The 18,941-nt window shown below is 45.0% G+C and overlaps 1 protein-coding gene and 1 non-coding gene across 2 annotated transcripts in view; one reads left to right on the top strand and one right to left on the bottom strand.

The window, feature by feature from the left end:
• Nucleotides 1–9,017: 9,017 nt before the first annotated feature.
• USP39 (ubiquitin specific peptidase 39) overlaps nucleotides 9,018–18,941 on the bottom strand; it is a 36,211-nt gene continuing 26,287 nt past the window's right edge. The window contains exons 10-13 of the mRNA XM_040224287.1: nucleotides 17,696–17,838; nucleotides 12,038–12,173; nucleotides 10,455–10,541; nucleotides 9,018–9,505 (exon numbers count right to left, since the gene is read on the bottom strand). Of these exons, the coding sequence (XP_040080221.1) occupies nucleotides 9,458–9,505; nucleotides 10,455–10,541; nucleotides 12,038–12,173; nucleotides 17,696–17,838 (414 nt within the window). The 3' untranslated portion in view covers nucleotides 9,018–9,457. The remainder of the gene's footprint in view (nucleotides 9,506–10,454; nucleotides 10,542–12,037; nucleotides 12,174–17,695; nucleotides 17,839–18,941) is intronic.
• On the top strand, nucleotides 12,737–12,809 carry TRNAG-CCC. Its single transcript has one exon. It is a non-coding gene; the product is annotated as a tRNA-Gly (tRNA).

Here is an 18,941-nt window from a genome sequence, read left to right on the forward strand (position 1 = left end):
GAGCTTGCTTAAACTCATGTCCATTGGTGATGCCATTCAATGATCTCATCAACACCTTGGGAAGGGTGTAAAGAGATCAAAAAAAAAAAAATCATCTGTGCAAAAGAAGGCTACAGAGAACACAGACTCTCAGCACTATGCTATTTTGCTTAACGGACAGTATTAGTCATTGACTCCAAGGTGTCAAGCATTTCCCTAGAAAGTGAAAGTGTTCTTGGTCACGTCCGACTCTTTGCAACCCCATGGATTGTAGTCCACCAGGCTCCTCTGTCCACAGAATTCTCCACCAAGAAAACTAGAGCGGGTAGCCATTTCCCTTCTCCAGGGGATCTTCCTGACCCAGGAATCAAATCCAGGTCTTTCTTCATCGAAGGCAGATTCTTTACAGTCTGAGCCACCTATGACTAGGCACAAAAGAAATAGTTTCTGTCTGCTTTTTTGGAAGTTAGAGTCTAATTGAGGACACAGACATTAATCGCAGAATCACAGAAAACAAAATGGGAAGCTTCAGGTGCCCTCAATTAGAGCTATGCATGGTGTCGAGCAGACACAAGGGCCAGAGAGGTGAAAGAAGAGTGGCAAAGAGAGCACCCCATGCAGAGGAAGCAGATGGCACAAAGGCCTGGTATCTGGTGGTACATTTGAGCAACAGAATGAAAGCCAGTGAGTCTGGGAATCAAGATCAGGATAAAAGTCCCGAGAGGTGAGACTAGAGAGGCTAAGGATTTCAGTCTGTATTGTAAAAGCCAAGAAGTATCTTAAGAGGGAGATCAGGGTATGGGGAAGAAATGATTCAGTTAGACTTGTGCTTTAAAAGATCACCCTGACTAAAGTACATGTGGGGAGAAATTTGGCAGTAGCTTAGACAAGAATGACAGTGGCAGAGGGCCTGGGTGGAAGTCACAGGGATCTTAGGGAGTAACTTCAGACAATCATAAACTTAATCAGATGCTGACTCCAGTGGAAGATGTTGTCCCAGACGTATCAGCATCTTTGCTGACACAGAGTCATCTTTACTGATACTGCATATCTACTGACCTAGCAGCTTTACTGATACAGCACAGCCTCTGCCACTTTGTATGCCTCATTCTCCATGCTAGTTTATAAAGGTCCTCAGAAGTCATGTGCTTCTCCCTGGTAGGGCCAACAGTATACCTTCACATTTTTTCATAAGAATGATGTCAATTTTCCCGCTCTCTATCATCAAAAGTCTACAGACATCTTGATCATCTTGATATCCCACAAAACTTAACAGTAGTCCACTATATTGATGACATTGGATGTCATAACGTCCAATAAGCAGGAAGTATCAAGTATTTTATTATTTATTTCAATTTTATTTATTTTTGGCTGTATTGGGTCTTCATGGCTGCACAGAGGCTTTCTCTAGTTGTGGCGAGCAGGGGCTACTCTCTAGCTGCGGTGAACAGCACGGACTCTAGAATGCAGGACCAGTAGTTGTGGCAGGTGGGCTCAATAGTTGCAGCTCAAGGGATTAGGTGTCCTATATGGAATATTACCAGACTAGGGAACAAATCCATGTCCCCTGCATTGGCAGGTGGATTCTCAACCATCCTGTATCAAGTATTTTTAAATGTCTTAGTGAGACATACACAATGGCAAAACCCAACACAATATTGTAAAGCAATTATCCTCCAATTAAAAATAAAATTAAAAAAAAGACACACACAAACAAGAGAATGGGATTTAACCCCAATACAATTCAGGGACAGTCACCTCAGTGAAGTTTCTTGGCGTCAGTGGTTCAAAGTATGCAAAGTAGCTCCACAAAGGTGCTGTACCTCATATGACCTAACACACAGACACACATACAGGCAATTTAGTAGGATTTTTGAGTTTTGGAGACAACATATATCACATTTGAGTGTGCTATTTTGATCGATCTAGGAGTCACTTGCAGCTGTATAACTGTAGCTTCATGGAGACCAGAAAAAGAGAAGATTCTGCAGTAAATTTAGGTGGCACAGACACTCTACTACTTGGGCCTTATTACCCAGGAAATCTATGATATCCTGAAGTGTTCATGGCAAGCAGGAATGCTGTATGGAGCCTCCAGCAAGGTCCAGTGGGAGAATCACAGTGCAGAACTCCAGGATTTTGGAGAAGGCTATGTCCTCTTCTGCAAATACTTATTCTCCTTTAAGAAATAGTTTATGCAAGTGGTAGAGATGGAGCACCTAACAATAGGACATCAGGGGGCCATGCAGTCTGGCCCTCCTGTCATGAACTGGGTGCCGTCTGACAGCTTGCCACACTGGGCATGTACAGCTGCAACCTACCACTAAGTGGACCTAGCACACAACAAGACCAAGCTCAGACAGGGCCAAAGGCCCAAGTTAACATGAGAAGATCCCTTTTTAAAAGAAAAAAAAATTCTGCGCTGGTCTCCATTGCTGTTGCACAGGCTTCTCACTGTGGCAGCTTCTCTTGTTGCACAGCACAGGTTCTAGGGTACCCAGGCTCAGCAGCTGTGGTACACTGGCTTAGTTGCGCGGCAGCACGTGGAATCTTCCTGGACCTGGGATCAAACCCATGTCCCCTGCATTGGCTAGTGGATTCTTATCCACTGAGCCACCAGAGAAGTCCTTGAGCAGATTCCTGACACAACTGCTGCTCCATTGCCTCCTGGGGTGTTCTTTCAGGTCAGCTGGCCAAGAAAAGACAAAACTCAAGCCAGGTTTATGGATGGATCTGCACAGTATGCTGGGACAAGCAGTAAGAGGACAGTTGCAGCACTTCATCCCCACTCAGGGTGACACTGAAAGACAGAAATAAAGGAAAGTCCTCTAGTGGCCACACCTCAAGCGGTATATTTGGTTGTTCACTGTTTGGAGTGTGAGATGGCCAGAAGAACAGATCTAGACTAATTCAGAGGCATTTGCCAGTGATCTGGCTGGATCATCAGGAATTCAGAAGGCACAGGGTTGTAGCATTAGTGAAAAAGAAGGCTGGGGAAGAAGTATATGGATGGACAACTTGAGTAAGACTATTCACAATAATAACTGTGTTCCATATGAATGCCCACCAAAAGGCATCTGCTGCATTAGAGATCCTTAATAGTCAGAGGTACACAAGTGAGATGCTTTGTGGATGTCACCAGCAGCTTCTTCCTCCAGCTGTCCCTAGCACCTGCTCAGTGACCTCATGAGCTATGCTGGCAGGGACAGAAACTATGCATGGGCTCAACAATACAGGCTACCATGATCTGAGTTGTATTGTTGTTCAGTCACTCAGTTGTGTCCGACTCTTTGCAACCCCAAGGACTGCAGCATGCCAGGCTTCCCTGTCCTTCATCTCCTGGAGTTTGCTCAAACCCACGTCCATTGAGTCGATGATGCCATCCAACCATCTCATCCTCTGTTGTCCCCTTCTCCTCCTGCCCTCAATCTTTCTTTCCCAGCATCAGGGTCTTTTCCAATGAGTCAGTTCTTCACATCAGGTGACCAAATTATTGGAGCTTCAGCTTCAGCAACAGCCCTTCCAATGAATATTCAGGGTTGATTTCCTTTAAGATTGATTGGTTTGATCTCCTTGCAGTCCAAGGGACTCTCAAGAGTCTTCTTCAGCACCACAGTTCGAAAGCATCAATTCTTCAGCGCTCAGCCTTCTTTATGGTCCATCTTTCACATAACTACTATGAGTACATGACTACTGGAAAAATTATAGCTTTGAAGATACCTACCTTTATTGGTGAAGTGATATCTCAGCTTTTTAATATGCTGTCTAGGTCCGCAGATCTGGATCTAATTTGCAAGTCCAGCGATTAACACTGAGTGCCCAGTATGGCCACTATTCCTTATGGGGACTGGCCAGCCACCTGGTGCCAAGCTGATTACCATCTTCCATTATTGAAGGAGCAGAGGTCCAACCTCAGAGGAATAGAAATGTTGTTTTGGATACGGATTTACCTTCCCTGCCCATATTTCTACCAGCACCACCATCTATGGACTCTCAGAATGCCTTATCAACATGACATTCCACACAGCATTGTATGTGATCAAAGAATTCTTTATAACAAAGCAAGCGCAGCAATGGGCTCATACCCATAGGATTAACTGGACTTACCACATACACATCATCATCTGAAAGTGGGTAGCCTAATTGAAAGAATCACCAGAGAATTGCCTGGCGGTCCAGTGGTTTAGGACTTGGTGCTTTTACTGCCAAAAGCCTGGGTTCAATCCCCGGTTGTGGAACTAAGATCCCACAAACCACACAGCACAGCCAATTAAAAATAAATGAGCAAATAGGTCCTAAAACAAACAAACAAAAAAGTTATAGTACCGTAGCACTTGTTTTGGAGAAGGCAATGGCACCCCACTCCAGTACTCTTGCCTGGAAAATCCCATTGACAGAGGGGCCTGGTAGGCTGCAGTCCATGAGGTCGCTAAGAGTCAGACACGACTGAGCGACTTCACTTTGACCTTTCACTTTCATGTATTGGAGAAGGAAATGGCGACCCACTCCAGTGTTCTTGCCTGGAGGATCCCAGGGACGGCGGAGCTTGGTGGGCTGCCGTCCATGGGGTCTCACAGAGTCGGACACGACTGAAGTGACTTAGCAGCAGCAGCAGCAGCAGTGCTTGCTTTACGGGATGTAATATGTGCTTTGAATCAAAGACCACTGTATGGTGTTCTTTCCCCTGTAGCCAAAATATTAATACATGGGCCTAGAAAATAGGTGGATGTCAGAGTGACTCCTCTACTGCCCCTAATAGACTTCTCATTGAATTTTTGCTTCGAGTCCCAACAATTGAAAGCCCCACTGGTTTGGGAATCTTAGTTCCCAAAGAAGGAATTCTCCCACTAGAACATGTGATGGTTCCACTGAATCGGAAGATGAGACGACCACCTGGACATTTTGAGCTCTTTATGCTAGTGAACCAACAGATGGCCAGGGGGTGGGGGGTGTACAGTGGGAGAGTGTAACCTGTATTTGTCTGAATGACTGATCCTGATTACCAAAGGGAAACTGAGTTGCTTCTACACAACGGAGGCAAGATGGACTCTGTTTACTGTGCCTGCATGCTCAATTGCCAGGTCATGTCCAACTCTTTGCGACCCCATGGACTGTAACCCACCAGGCTCCTCTCCCCATGGTATTTCCCAGGCAAGAATACAGGAGTTGCCATTTCCTTCTCCAGGGGATCTTCCCAACCCAGGGACTGAATGGAGTCTCCTGCATTGGCAGACGAATTCTTTACCTCTAAAACACCAAGGAAGCCCATGTACAATAGCAAAGGTTAATGAAAAACTACAGCAAGCAAAATGGGGGAGGGTGGGGTGGACCGCATGATTAAGGAGCCAGGCCCTTAGAAACTGATGATTCCGGCCATTGCACCAGGTAAATAACCTGAATAGCTGCGGTGTGAACTAAGAGCAGAGTAAACACAGAGGTGTGCTGGAAGAAGCAAGCATTGGTATCAACCACTTACAGAAATGAGGACTCTAAGTAGCTTTATTCATTTTCTAATTGCTTGTTACATGTACATGATAACCTGTACTAGCCATTTTTTCTCTTCTTCCCATCTTTAAGTTACCCTGTTAACTCTACAACCAAAGTCTTTAGGGAACACAATATTCAGTGCGGCTGTGACTGATGTGTGGAGTAATATATATAACTAGCCCCTTCCATGGATCACAGCCTTGGTGGGGCAAAGAGGCTTGCATAACTCATTGAAGCTATGAGCCATGAGACGCAGGGCCACCCAAGACAGATGGGTCATAGAGAAGAGTTCTGACAAAATGTGGTCCACTGGAGGAGGGAATGGAAGGATTGAAGGCAAAAGGAGAAGGGAGCAGCAGAGAATGAAATGGTTAGATAGCATCACTGACTCCATGGACATGAATTCAAGCAAACTCAGGAGATAGCGGAGGCCGGAGGAGCCTGGTGTGCTGCAGTTCACAGGGTCAGAGTCGGAGGCGACTTAGTGACTGAACAACAACAAAAACATAACTATCAATGGATATGACTCTTGGAGCTGCACCTCAGTTTGAGAAAGGTTGATAACTGTTCTCTTGTAGGAAGGGCAGCTGTTTTTGTAAGGCATAAAGACAGTTGTCTTCATTGCAGTGGTAGGAGTATGCGAGTTCAAGGGTATTCCAAAACACATATGGTGGCTGAGTCATCAAAGGGATGGGCTGGGCCACTTATCAATGTAGTGGCCCTCAGCTGCAAATCCACCCCTTCTGCCTGCTCTGTGAATGGACTGGAGCCTTTAGATTCCCCCCACCAGCTGCCACTGAGGCTCTGTCAGGAGAGGGTGGTGGAGACACAGCACAGGAAGAAAGGGTGTGGCTTCCTGGTTCCTGTGGGCTCCCTTGCAGGCATTGTGTGCAGCTTTCTCAGCAGCAGGCTCTTGCTGTGCTTAGAGTCTCCAGTGCCTGGATCCAGTGGTGCACGGCAGTCAGCAGCTTCACCGGGCACATCCCTCCTCCCCAGGCAGTTCGGTAGCACAGCAAGACGCCTCGCTGTAAAGAGTTTCCCTTAGTGCACTAAAGAGAGCATTCCTGACAGGTTCCAGTGGACACATTTTCAGCAAAGTCTGGATTTCAGCCTTGGACACTTCATGTCACCCCTAGGGGCAGTAGCTGTTCCTTCTAACTGCTATTCCTATTCTTTCGTGGTGCGTACCAAGTCACTTCAGTCATGTCCAACTCTTTGTGACCCTATGGACTAAAGCCCACCAGGCTCCTCTGTCCATGGACTTCTCCAGGCAAGAATACTGGAGTGGGTTTCCATGCCCTCCTCCAGGGGATCTCCCTGACCCAGGGATAGAACCCACATCTCTTATGTCTCTTCATTGGCAGAAGGGCTCTTTACCACTAGCCCCATCTGTGAAGCCCTCCTATTCTCTAATTTCTAGCCAATTTTTCATTACTCCAGTCCCATTACAGTTAATTCCTGAAATCGAACTTCCCCTGATCAAATTTTTACACTGTTTCTCTCTCCTGATTGGACCTAGATTAAGCTGGGGCTTGCTGTGACTGCCGCTGCTATGACTTCAGTTGTGTCCGAGTCTGTGTGACCCCATAGATGGCAGCCCACCAGGCTCCTCTGTCCCTGGGATTCTCCAGGCAAGAATACTGGAGTGGGTTGCCATTTCCCTCTCCAATGCATGCATGCACGCTAAGTCGCTTCAGTCATATCCAACTCTGTGACCCTATGGACAGCAGTGCAACAGGCTCCTCTGTCCACAGGATTCTCTAGGCAAGGGACTGGAGTGGGTTGCCATTTCCTTCTCCATAGTTGTGACTAAACAGTGGGAAAAACTGAAACAAGTGGGGAGATTCAAGAGACACAAGTAGGGAGATTCAAGAGATACAAAGTAAAAGACAAGACTTTGTAATGGATTAGACAAGAAAAGTAGCTGTAGACAGAGGATGACTCCTGGGAAAATATCCAGTTTATAGACTAGATGAACAGGGGAACCCTTCACCTATATAGACTTTCAGAAAGGGGTCACAATTGAGAAGAAAACTTACAAGCTCAGTTTTGAACAATCCTGAGCTTGAGTAGACTTTAAGACACCCAAAACATACCAAGTAGGCAGGTGGCTCCAAAGTTCAAGAATTTAGTGCAGTCTAAGATTAAGAGTGGGTTTCAATGCTGGCTCAGACAGCGAAGAATCCGACTGCAATGTGGGAGCCCTGGGTTCAATCCCTGACTCAGGAAGATCTCCTGGAGAAAGAAATGGCTACCCACTCCAATATTCTGGCCTGGAGAATTGCAGGGACAGAGAAGCCTGGCGGGCTACAGTCCATGGGGTTGCAAAGAGTCGGACACGACTGAGCGACTTTCACTTTACACTTACTTTAAGATTAAGAGTACAGTCATCTGGAGTTTCCTGGTACTCCAGTGGTTAAGACTCCATGCTTCCACTACAGAAGGCATAGGTTAGATCCTTGGTCAGGGAAGTTCCACATGCTGTGAGGTGCAGCCAAAAAGAAAAAAAGAAAAGACTGGGATCATCTCCCTTAAATTGGTAAATAAAGCTGCAGACATAGCTGAAATGGCCCGGGGAAAAAGTAAACAGTGAGAAGAGGGGGCCTGGTGAACCTGCAAAGGGTTGCTGGAGCTGTAAGAGGTGGAGGAAAACAAAGACGGTGCAGTTGGTCCCCCACATCTGCAGGTTCTGCACCTGTGGATTCAACGAACCTTGACTGAAAAGATTCAAGGCGAAAAAATTCCAGAAGTTTCCAAAAAGTAAAACTTGAACTTGCCACATGCCTGATAACTATTTACCTATCATTTACATTGTATTAGGCATCATAAGTAATCTAGAGGTGACGTAAAGTAGACTGGAGGATGTGCGCAGGTTATGTGTAAACACTATACCATTTTATATAAGGGACTTGAGCTTCCTCAGAATTTGGTGTCTAGGGCTGCCCTGGAACCAAGGTCCCGAGGATACTGAGGGATGACTCTATTGTGTCCTGGAAGCAAAGAATGGCAGCCCAAGGTGCAGGGCTCTGACCTGCCACATAGAGAACTTGCTGCAGCTGACTGACTGCCCCCCACACTTGTATCTCCAGATCGCTGTATCTTAAGGTCTGCCACAGTGCCCAGCCCAAGGCCACACTTCCTCCAGGCAACTCATAATCAGTGAGTAAGCTTGGCCGAAAACCACTTCTGCTTGATGTTTCTGTGCTCCGAGCTCCCCGCTGGCCTGGCTGAGACGTTCTCAGAACTATACTGTGGTCAGACACTCTTCCTCCCTCCTTCCCTCTGCCATTCCTCACGGAGCCCTGCACTGCAGGCTGAAAGTGCCCACTTCCAGAGTTCCAGCTAAGACTGATAATGATTTACCTCTTTTAGTCAGATACTGTCTTACTTAGAGGACGGATGCATCCTAACTGACACACCATGCACAGGCTGACAGGAAGACAAGCATGATGTCCACCGGATGAAAGATCATAGGGGAGACAGTTTGTGAGGACTCTCTTTTTAATCCCCCCATAGGCAGAAGCCCAAGGGAATGATATGAAACAAGAGGCTGGTTTAAAAACAGGAAAATATTTAATCCATCCCAAAACACATATCAAGAAATGAAGAGAACCACAGGAAAACTACCTATGATGGAAGAAGGGTGTTACTGGCTTCAAGCTCTAATTCCTATAATCCTGAGGCTTTGATGCTTCAAAGAAACCCATCTAGTCCTTTAGTATTCCTGGCTATTCGGAAATAAATTACATACATCTGTAAAAGAGTTCTGGCCTGGTAGAAGGGAGCTAGCCAGGGAGGAGAAAGGGGCACCAATCTACTGCAAATGATCAAAGACCAGCTGAGTGACAGCACGGAGACATCCGAGGCAGATGGACCACTGATGCTCTGGTGAGAACCAGAACACAGGGCTGGCTCAGGGGCTTATGCCATACACCTGTGCTCAGGACAACGTCAGCCAAAGCCCCTGGGAGCAAAGTTCTAAACGCCTCCTTCATGCCCCCTGCTGGTTGGTTTCATCATTATCTCGCCTCTTCCAAATCTGTAAGAAATGAATACAATGGATACTTAGGAGCCTGTGTTCCATTCACAAATATTTATCATGCACCTAAATCTGTGCTAGGAAACGAGCAAACTATCACCCCAACTGTGTATTTGCTAAGTCCCCTAAAACTAACTCATAGTCTTTCAGAAAATTCCCTTTCATTTAATTTTCACTCTTCTACCCATCCTTCTCTTCCCATTCCAAACTCCTTTTCTGAAAAAGGACCAACAGTCAGGCCTGCAACTTCAGACAAAGAGTTCTCCTTGGAACAAGCAGTATCTCTCTCCTTTTTTATAAAGATGTGGCCTTCTCTTAGCCTCAGTCTTCCTTCTCTGCAGGGACTAGGACAGTTAGAAAGAGAAGACAGGGGGACTTCCTTGCAGGTCCAGTGGTTAAGACTCTGTGCTTCCACTGCAGAGGGCATGGGTTCGATGCCTAGTTGGGGAAATAAGATCCCATATGCTGCACGGTGTGGCCAAAAAGTAAAAATTTTTTTAAAAAGAAGAAAGAAAAGATAGAGCCCCTCAGTTCCATGAACTCCCAACACAGTGGAGAGGACAGTTAAAGCATGCAGCTGCTGCTCCATAGACATGGGACAGTGCTGTGGGGTCACAAAGAGCGCTGACTTTGCCTAGGGAACTGGGGAGAGCTTCAGAGACGACTCCAGATAATTCTGACCTCTTCCTCCTTGAAATCAGACCACATATTTGAAAAACTGACCTGGCTGACTGCACACAGAGAGAACCTCCTTGCTCACTCATAACTCGTCCATGCTTTCCTGTCCTTCTCTTCACTGAAGATCACTCCTGGCCCCGCCTCACTCCCCACTGCATGTCAAAAGGCACCCAAGCTAACTCAGTCCCACTCCCTGCCTTCACCCTCAACACTTCTCTCACCAGCCCCCACACCCCATCACCTCCACGCTAACTGAGTGAAGCCAACCCACCTGAATGTAAGCCTCCGACAGTGTGATCATCTGGGGAAGGATGTCGGTCACCTGGAGGTCCTGTAATTCATACCATTTGCCTGTCCCCTGCAAGGAGTATGAAGGGCTAGGTCAGTTTGCTCCTGGAAACCAATAGAGTTTTAGAGGTAAAGAGATGCAGCCAAAAGCTAGAAAAGTCAGAACAGTCACTAGACCATCACCCAGCAAGAGTTCTAAGAAAGAAAGTATAAGGCCTCTGCTGGGCATCATTCAATGTCAAGAGCTTTTAGGGTGTTGATCTTGACAAACAAATCCTGCTGAGGACTCCTTAAAGCACAGTAGAGTCTCAAACACTGTTCGTCTTTTAGGAACAGACTAGGAGGATAACACAGAGAAAGAAGAGGAAGCCCTTACTCCTCACCTGAGACGCCTGGATTATGGCAGAGATACTTCTGGAAGCTCACCTGCCTCATCCATCCAAACTTTCAAGAAATGCCAAAGACAAATATATTCTGGTTATTCTGGATATTCCAGTAGTTCAAATAGGATACACAACAAAAGCTCAGGATCCCATAATGAAAATCCCTATTCCTGGTGCGAGGACTGGTTAATAAGAACACAGTGAAACCTAGTATCCAGGTTCCAGCACCAACTCTTCTAACTTCAGATCAGTTACTCCAACTCTAAGCTAGGTTCCTCACTTGTAAAAAGATGGTATTAACACCTTTCTTGGAAGTGTGTTTAGGGATATAAACAAGATGAACATACATGAAGTATGTGGCGTACTATGTAGCACATGGCCAAGTGCTTGACAGATAGAAGCTGGTTATCATTAAACCCAGATTCTCAGAAGACTCATCAAGTTAGAACAATTTGTGCCAGTAATCTGTATGATACCAAATACATCCTAAGCACATTTCCCCCATTTTCAGCAAATTCACAAAATTTTTTTTGCTGAAAGGGAACCTCTCTACCAGTGCTTTGTAAACTTTAATTTCATACCCTTCAGAGGGTCTTGTTAATCGGTAGACTGTGATTCAGGAGGTATGTGAGGGGTCTGAGATTCTACGATTTCTAACGAGTTCTCATATGATGTCAATGCTGTGAATCCAAGGCACTTTAGGTGGCAGGTGCTAGTCTAGGACAGTGCTTCTCAATCTTGGCTACACACTGGAAATCTGAGAAATTTAAAACTATCAAGATGCCTGGTTCTCACCTCCAGATAATCTAATCAAGTCTTAACTCCAACATTTTGGGCCAGAAAACTCTTGGCTGCCTGTGGGGGCTGGCTGTGGACTGGAAGATATTCAGCAGCACCTCTGGCCTCTGCCCCAGTGGAAAGTCAACAGGCACAAATTACAGTTTTCACGTAACTGGTCTGGGATGGCCCAGGCTTCAGCAGTCTAAAACCTGCCCCCAGGGAAGTCCCACGTGCAGCCAAAATTGAGAACAGTTGCCTTAAACTGGTCACTGACAACTCTGTTTCTCACAGAATCCCAAAGTCAAGGACAAGAAAGAGCAAACTGAAAGGAGCTGCCTTCCAAAAGGCCAAGGGAACACCACCGGCTTCTGCCACTCTGCAGTGAGAAGTCAGCCCTACTCACATGATGGAGCACGTGGATCCGGTAGGAGCCCTCGGAGGGTTTGCCGTCGTGTACAATGTTGGCGATGAGGTCGTAGGTGGTATTCTTGTGCACTGCCTGCACTTCTTCAGACAAATACTCTCTCAGGTCCACATTTCTGAGGATGATGAAAATAAAGTGAAGATCAGACAAAGCCTACGAGGTTTGCCCTGTAGAGGTTAACTGTCCTCCCTAAATGGACCACGAAGCTGTGGAACCCTATTTCAGGAACTTGGATCTAGGTGGGCTTGAATAGCTAGGGAGCCCAGGTTTGTGGAAATTTATAGTTTGCCACAAAAATGGGTCAAACTAGGACTGGCTCTATGGGAAAAGCATGTTTTAAAAGCATGCCTAGGGCTTCCCTGGTGGCTCAGTGGGAAAGAATCCGCCTGTCAATGTAGGAGACACAGGTTCAATCCCTGGTCTGGGAAAATCCCACAAGCTGCAGAGCAACTAAGCCTGTGTGCCACAACTATTGAGCCCACAAGGCCTCAACTACTGAAGCCCAGGTGCCCTAGAGCCTGTTCTATGCAAGAGAACTACGAAAGTGAGAAGTCGGCCCACCGCAACTAAAGAGTAGACCCCCCTCTCACTGCAACTAGAGAAAGCCCACATGCAGCAATAAAGACCAGTGCAACCATAAATTAATTAATTAATTTTAAAAAAGCATGCTCAGAGACATTCCTGGTGGTCCAGTGGCTAAGACTCTGCACTCCCAATGCAGGGGGCCCAGGTTCGATCCCTGGTCAGGGAACTAGATCCCACATGTCACAACTAAGAGATTGCATGCTGCAGCTAAAGATCCTGCAACTGAAAGATCCTACAACTGAAAGATCCTGCATGCTGCAACTAAGACCCTGCAAAGCCAAATAAATAATATTTTTAATTAAAATTTTACAAATAAATAAATAAAAGCATGCCTAGGGGAGTCATGCCTGGTGGTCTTGTGGTTGGACTCCATGATTTCACTGCCGAGCGCCCTGGTTCAATCCCTGACTGGGGAACTACAATCCTTCAAGCCACGAGGCATGGACAAAAAATATTCAAAAATAAAAATTAATGCATACCTAGCAGTCTGAAGCACACAGCTTGGAGTCATTCAGACCTGAGCTGGAATGGAGGCTCTGTCACCTCAGAGCTGTGTGTTAAGTTTAAGCAGGTGACATAAGCTAAGGCTCTTCTATATGAGAATGAGAGTCACCATCTCCTCTGAGATGAGAACAAGGGTAACCGCCTCACCCTATGCTCTGTCAGGGAATCGGCTGCAGTGGCAGTGTTCAGGGGGTACCTGGTCTCTGGACTCAGGCTATAGAAGCCTGCTCACCTGATCATGTCAGTTATCACCGTATACAATCACTGTGACAATTTCAGTGTGGCAAAACAGGACTTCCCTGGTGGTCCAGTGGTTAAGAATCCGCCTGCCAACGCAGGGGACACGGGTTCAATCCCTGGTCCAGGAAGATTCCACATGTTGCCAGGCAACTAAGCCACCCCTAAGTTGTGATGTGCAGCTACTAAGCCCACGAGCTGCAACTGAAGCTCTAGAGCCCATGCTCCACAACAAGAGAAGTTACCACCGTGAGAAGCTCCTGCACCGCAACCAGAGTAGCCCCTGCTTGCCACAACTAGGGAAAGCCCACGCACAGCAACAAAGACCTAGCACAGCCAAAATAAATATATCAATTAGTTTTTTAACATATGGCAAACCAGGCAGATCATTCAGATGTGTTTTTTTCTTTGATTTTATGAGACTGTGTTTATTTGATTATTTTGCCTTTAGTCAAGTAGGCAAAATGGTTACAAGTAACAGAAATCTATCTTGGGCAGCCCAAGTACAAAAGGGGGATTAATTGACTCAAAGTTTCAGACTAGGAAATGCATCAGAAACCAGGCACTGGAGAAGCAGCAAGATCCAAGAGTTACCTGCCCTCTTTTCTGCTTTGAAAAGCTTTATCCTTTTCCCATCCAGCTTTCTCTCCTTTATGAAACACACCTTGACTCCCCCACAGCTTCCAAATTTCTCAGTTCTGGTTGTCAATAGGGACTACTGACTAGGTTCCTTCAATTGGGACTTAAAAACATCAAATTTATTTTTAACACTTGAACAGTCATTTTTTTAAACACAGGGAAGCATTCTTGATGTACTTGGAATAAAACCTCCTTTTGTGTTTTATTTGTTGAATTCTATCAGTTGATGTATAAATGTGGTATAAATTTATACCAGTTTTTATGAAGTCAAGGGCTATAATACAGGCTTACTGTGAAGACGGCAATCACAATTACCAAGAACTTTCAAACTGGGAAGTAGATTGACAGTTAACGTGACTATTAAGAGAAAGCTAACTATACTATTTTCAGGAAAAATATAACCTTTTGACACCTAAAATATTTATAAAAATGTAAATACATGGTAGAATAAGAGAGAGTGTGTGCTCAGTCACTCAGTTGTGTCCAACTCTGTGACCCATGGACTGTAGCCCACAGGCTCCTCTGTCCATGGGATTCTCCAGGTAAGAATACTGGAGTGGGTTGCCATTCTCTTCTCCAGGGGATCTTTCCAACCCAAGGATCGAACCCGCATCTCTTGCACTGTCAGGGAGATTCTTTACTACTGCGTCACGTGGGAAGCCCAAGAGAGATTATATCCTTTTTCTCATCTCTAGAACCGTCTGCTGTGCTACCACTCATAATATGAAACACAGCACTATCATCTCTAGAAAGATTTACAATAAATGGTAACAGTGATCACATCCAGGGATCATTTCTAGATATATATCTCCTTTTGAATTTTACACTATGAATTTATGAATATACCATCTGTCCAAAAATACAAAAAATTTCAATGTAAACCATGTATTAATAAGCAGGCAACTTTGTTCTAACTATATTATGCAGCTTTCCATGTGTTAAGGATAGCTACTTATTTCCAAAAACTGACAGCGACCCATATAGATTCCAATAAATAGTCGTTGTTTGGGGGCTTTGGGGATTTTTTTTGGCCCTGCCACGCAGCTTGCAGGATCTCGGTTCCCCAGCTGTGGAACACAGTGAAAGTGCTGAGTCCCAACCACTGGACTGCCAGGGAAGTCCCTAAACAGCCATTGTTAAAATACATTTTAGATATGAGTCTGAGGAAACCGATGAGGGCTCAAGAGAGCCAAAATGCCTGCCAGCTGCTAAGAACTGGCTTCTCATACTGTCTTCTCAGCTTTAACAACAGCTGTTTGGACTTCTTTGAACAAGTCCTAGAAAAGTCTTCAAAAGTATTTATACTCAAAAATTTCATGACTGAACCCAAACTGTCTCAGTGGCAAAAGGGAATAAATTGATGTTAAATCATTTTGCTTTAGAAAACAGTCAACGGGGAAAACCCTATTTGTCCCCCCATGAAACAGTCCAATGTTGAGACCACCTAACTAGCTGGAAGTGAAACTTTACACCTGTGCCCCAGAAACCCTATCTCCAAACAAGCAGGGGGCCGCCAAACACTGCACGTCTGATGGATCTCTACTATGAATAAAACATAGGAGAAGAATTAGATCTGACAAAGGGTTTTTCAAATGGGGACTTGAGCATAATGAGAACTGTATTAGTCTAAAAGTGATGACACTGCATTAATAATCAAAGTCTAGGTTTCCAGGATAGTCACACAGTGTGATGGTCTCCATCGGACTAGTGGAAAAGTAATCTTTTCCTCAACTTCTCCAAAGCTTTCTGACAGACAAGCTACCAAAGTCACAGTGACCAAAAATCCAAATGTAACTGGTGGCAAAATACACACACTCCAGGTCCATAATATAAAAGAAACTTCCCACCAGTGAAAGGAAATTTCTGTGCTGACTGAGCAGGAACTACCATCAACACACAGTCCTGCCTCGGGAGCTGCCCTAGAGTCAAGAGGGCTCCTTCCTTCCAGGAAGAGACTGGTGACTGCAGCAATTCACAGAAGTCCAGCTCTGAATTAAAACCCCTAGTCTTTCAGAGAAAGTTAGCAGACAGCTGGCCTTCATATCCCCAGATTTCATTCTACTTGTCACACAAATAAGATATTAGAGAAGAACAGGAAGAAAAGTGCATGAAAAGAGAGAAAGAAATTCTCCTGTAACCCTAACTACTACAAAGGTTTTCTCTCCTCATCCACCACTGTTCTCAGAGTCTTGGTGATGCTGGAACCAGAAATAATAAAATGTTACACTTGGAAGGATCCCTAGGGCTCGTCTAGTCCAGGCCTCTCATTTAATCCAGGAGAGGGTATACAGATGACCTGCACAAGGCCACCCGGCTAGGACAACACAGAACTCAAGACTTCTTTAAGTTGCTATCCTCTTAAACGCTACACAGAATTAAGAATTGGTACAATTTTCAAAGGAAAACACTGGCAGTTCAGTCTGGGCAACTGGAGGGGATGGAGGGAGAAAGACAAGAGAAGGAGATGACCATTTGCCCATTACAGCCCCCAGACTACCTTTTAAACCTTTCTGAGGTTTAAAAATAACCACACTTCTGAGCTAAACAGCATGGTAATCCTATCTTCTAACCGTTCAAATCCTTCCAGTAAGAAATACCTTATCTAACTGCCCACACACAGACGCACCTTTCTTCCTGCCAGCCCCACCACCAAGCCTCTCTGTGGTCTCATCTCTTGGGAACTAAAAACCAGCTGTCTACCCCCAAAAGGGTCTTGCAGGAGCCTTCTACAGCTCCTCCAAATTCCCCATTAAAATACTCGTAAACAGAGACACAGACGCAGAGAGCAGACATGTGGACGCGGGCGTTGGGGGAGAAGGGGAAGGAGAGGGTGGGATGAACTGGGAGATTAGGACTGATGATATAAATACACTGCCATGTGTAAAACAGCCAGTAAGAAGCTGCTCTACAGCACAGAGCGCTCAGCTCCATGCTCTGTGATGACCTAGAGCGGGGGATGGAGTGGGATGTGACAGGAAGGTCCAAGAGGGAGGGGATATATGTATGCACATGGCGGATTCACTTCATTGTACCGCAGAAACTAACGCAACATTGTAAAGCAAATGTACCCCAATAAAAAAAAAAAACAGAGGACACATATTGAAAAAAAAACTTATATAAATATCTGCAAAAAGACAACTGCCCGGTCAATTAAAAATAATACTATACATGAAAATGTATAACCTTCTCATCAATAGGCAGACATTGAACACATTCCAGACTTTATCCTCTAGGGAAAAAATAAGATAGTAGGGTTCCAAGAGAGTAAGGCAAATCTAGAGTCATCCCCACTGTCCACACTTAACTAATTATAGCACACAAGATGCAGTGATAGGCAGACAGACATACGGACTAACTATTCAAGATTTCCTTCAAAGCCAGGAGAATCCTACCTGTCCTACTTTTACCAACTGTTCATCCTTATACTGAAAGACTACAATGCCCAGCAGGCAACAGGAGAGAAGACAAAAGGGGAATTGCCTCCAAGTAAACATTCATCTTTGAGGTCCCTAAAATGTTTGTATCCTTCCCATAGAAACTTTAACTTACATAGTGTAGGTAGGTTCCTTACAATCTCCAACTAAGACGGTCCAATATTAAGAGTGGCACAAAGAAATAAAAAAGGAATGCAAGCTCATGCCCCTAATGGAAGCGAAGGAGGGGAACACTCACGTAATTGGGAAGTTGACAATAGTCGGATTCTTCTCCACAAAGAAATTGTTCTTAGTGAATCTCTTAATACAAAAGATTAGATATGGAGGCAGCTTGGTGAGCTGGAAGCGCTTCAGAAAGTTCTCCTTGTAGGTCTTATATTCCTAGAGAGAGAAAAGAAAATGATCAAGTTAGTGTTGGAGCATTAGAGCAGGAACACAAGTTTTGTTTTGTTTTGGCTTGGTTTGGGTTTTTTAATAGAATTTTGTCTTCCACTTAGAATCCAGAAGACACCTGACCCCAGCAACCACCTGCAAGGGTTAAGAACAGCTGTTTGGCCAAAGCTGAAATACCTCATCTGTGGGCTGTGTTTCAGCCAGCACATGACCAAACTGTTGAACTCTAACTGTAGTAATGTAGGTATCTGTTTCTATAAGGAAAACAAAAATGCCAAGTGAAAAAGAGGATTTGTTAAAAGTTCAGAATTTAAAAACCATGAGTTGTTTTTTGTTTAGTCCCTCAATCGTATCCGATTCTTTGTGACCCCAGGGACTACAGCCCACCAGGCTCCTCTGTACATGGGATTTTCCAGGCAAGAATACTGGAGTGGGCTGCCACATCCTTCTCCAGGGGATCTTTCTGATCCAAGGATCGAACCTATGTTTCCTGCATTGCCAGACAGATTCTTTACCACTGAGCCACCTGGGAAGCCCCTAAAAATATATATAAGAGTTTCACTTAATTCAAAATAAAGAAGAATGTCCTGACCATTTGGCCATCAGACACATGCACCATGGAACAGGCACCTGTGACCAACAAGGAGCCCTTTAACACTGAGGGTTTATCCAGAAGAGTTGTCAACTGACATTCCACGTTCCTTCCTCCTCCAAGGCCCCAAGACTCGTAGGTCAAGTACAGTCTGTTGAGCAACACTTAACTGAGGCCTCACTCAGGACTTGAATATCTCACTTTCAACAGTGGACAGACAACCAGGCAGAAGAAACAGAAGACCTGAGCAGCATTATAATTAGGCCTAAAGTTGCACTGCCATCAGCATAATGGACACTCTTCTCAAGTGCACATGGAATGGTCTCCAGCAAAGACCATATGCCAGCCCGTAAAAAAAACCAACAAACATAAAATATAGAAACAATACAAAGTATGTTCTCTGCCCACAATGGGATGAAATTATTAACAGAAATCAGCAACAGAAAGAAACTTGCAAAACTCACAAATATATGGAAATTAAACAATACATTCCTTAATG

This window comes from Oryx dammah, unplaced genomic scaffold (assembly GCF_014754425.2).
Source record: "Oryx dammah isolate SB20612 unplaced genomic scaffold, SCBI_Odam_1.1 HiC_scaffold_25, whole genome shotgun sequence".
Taxonomy (NCBI): domain Eukaryota; kingdom Metazoa; phylum Chordata; class Mammalia; order Artiodactyla; family Bovidae; genus Oryx; species Oryx dammah.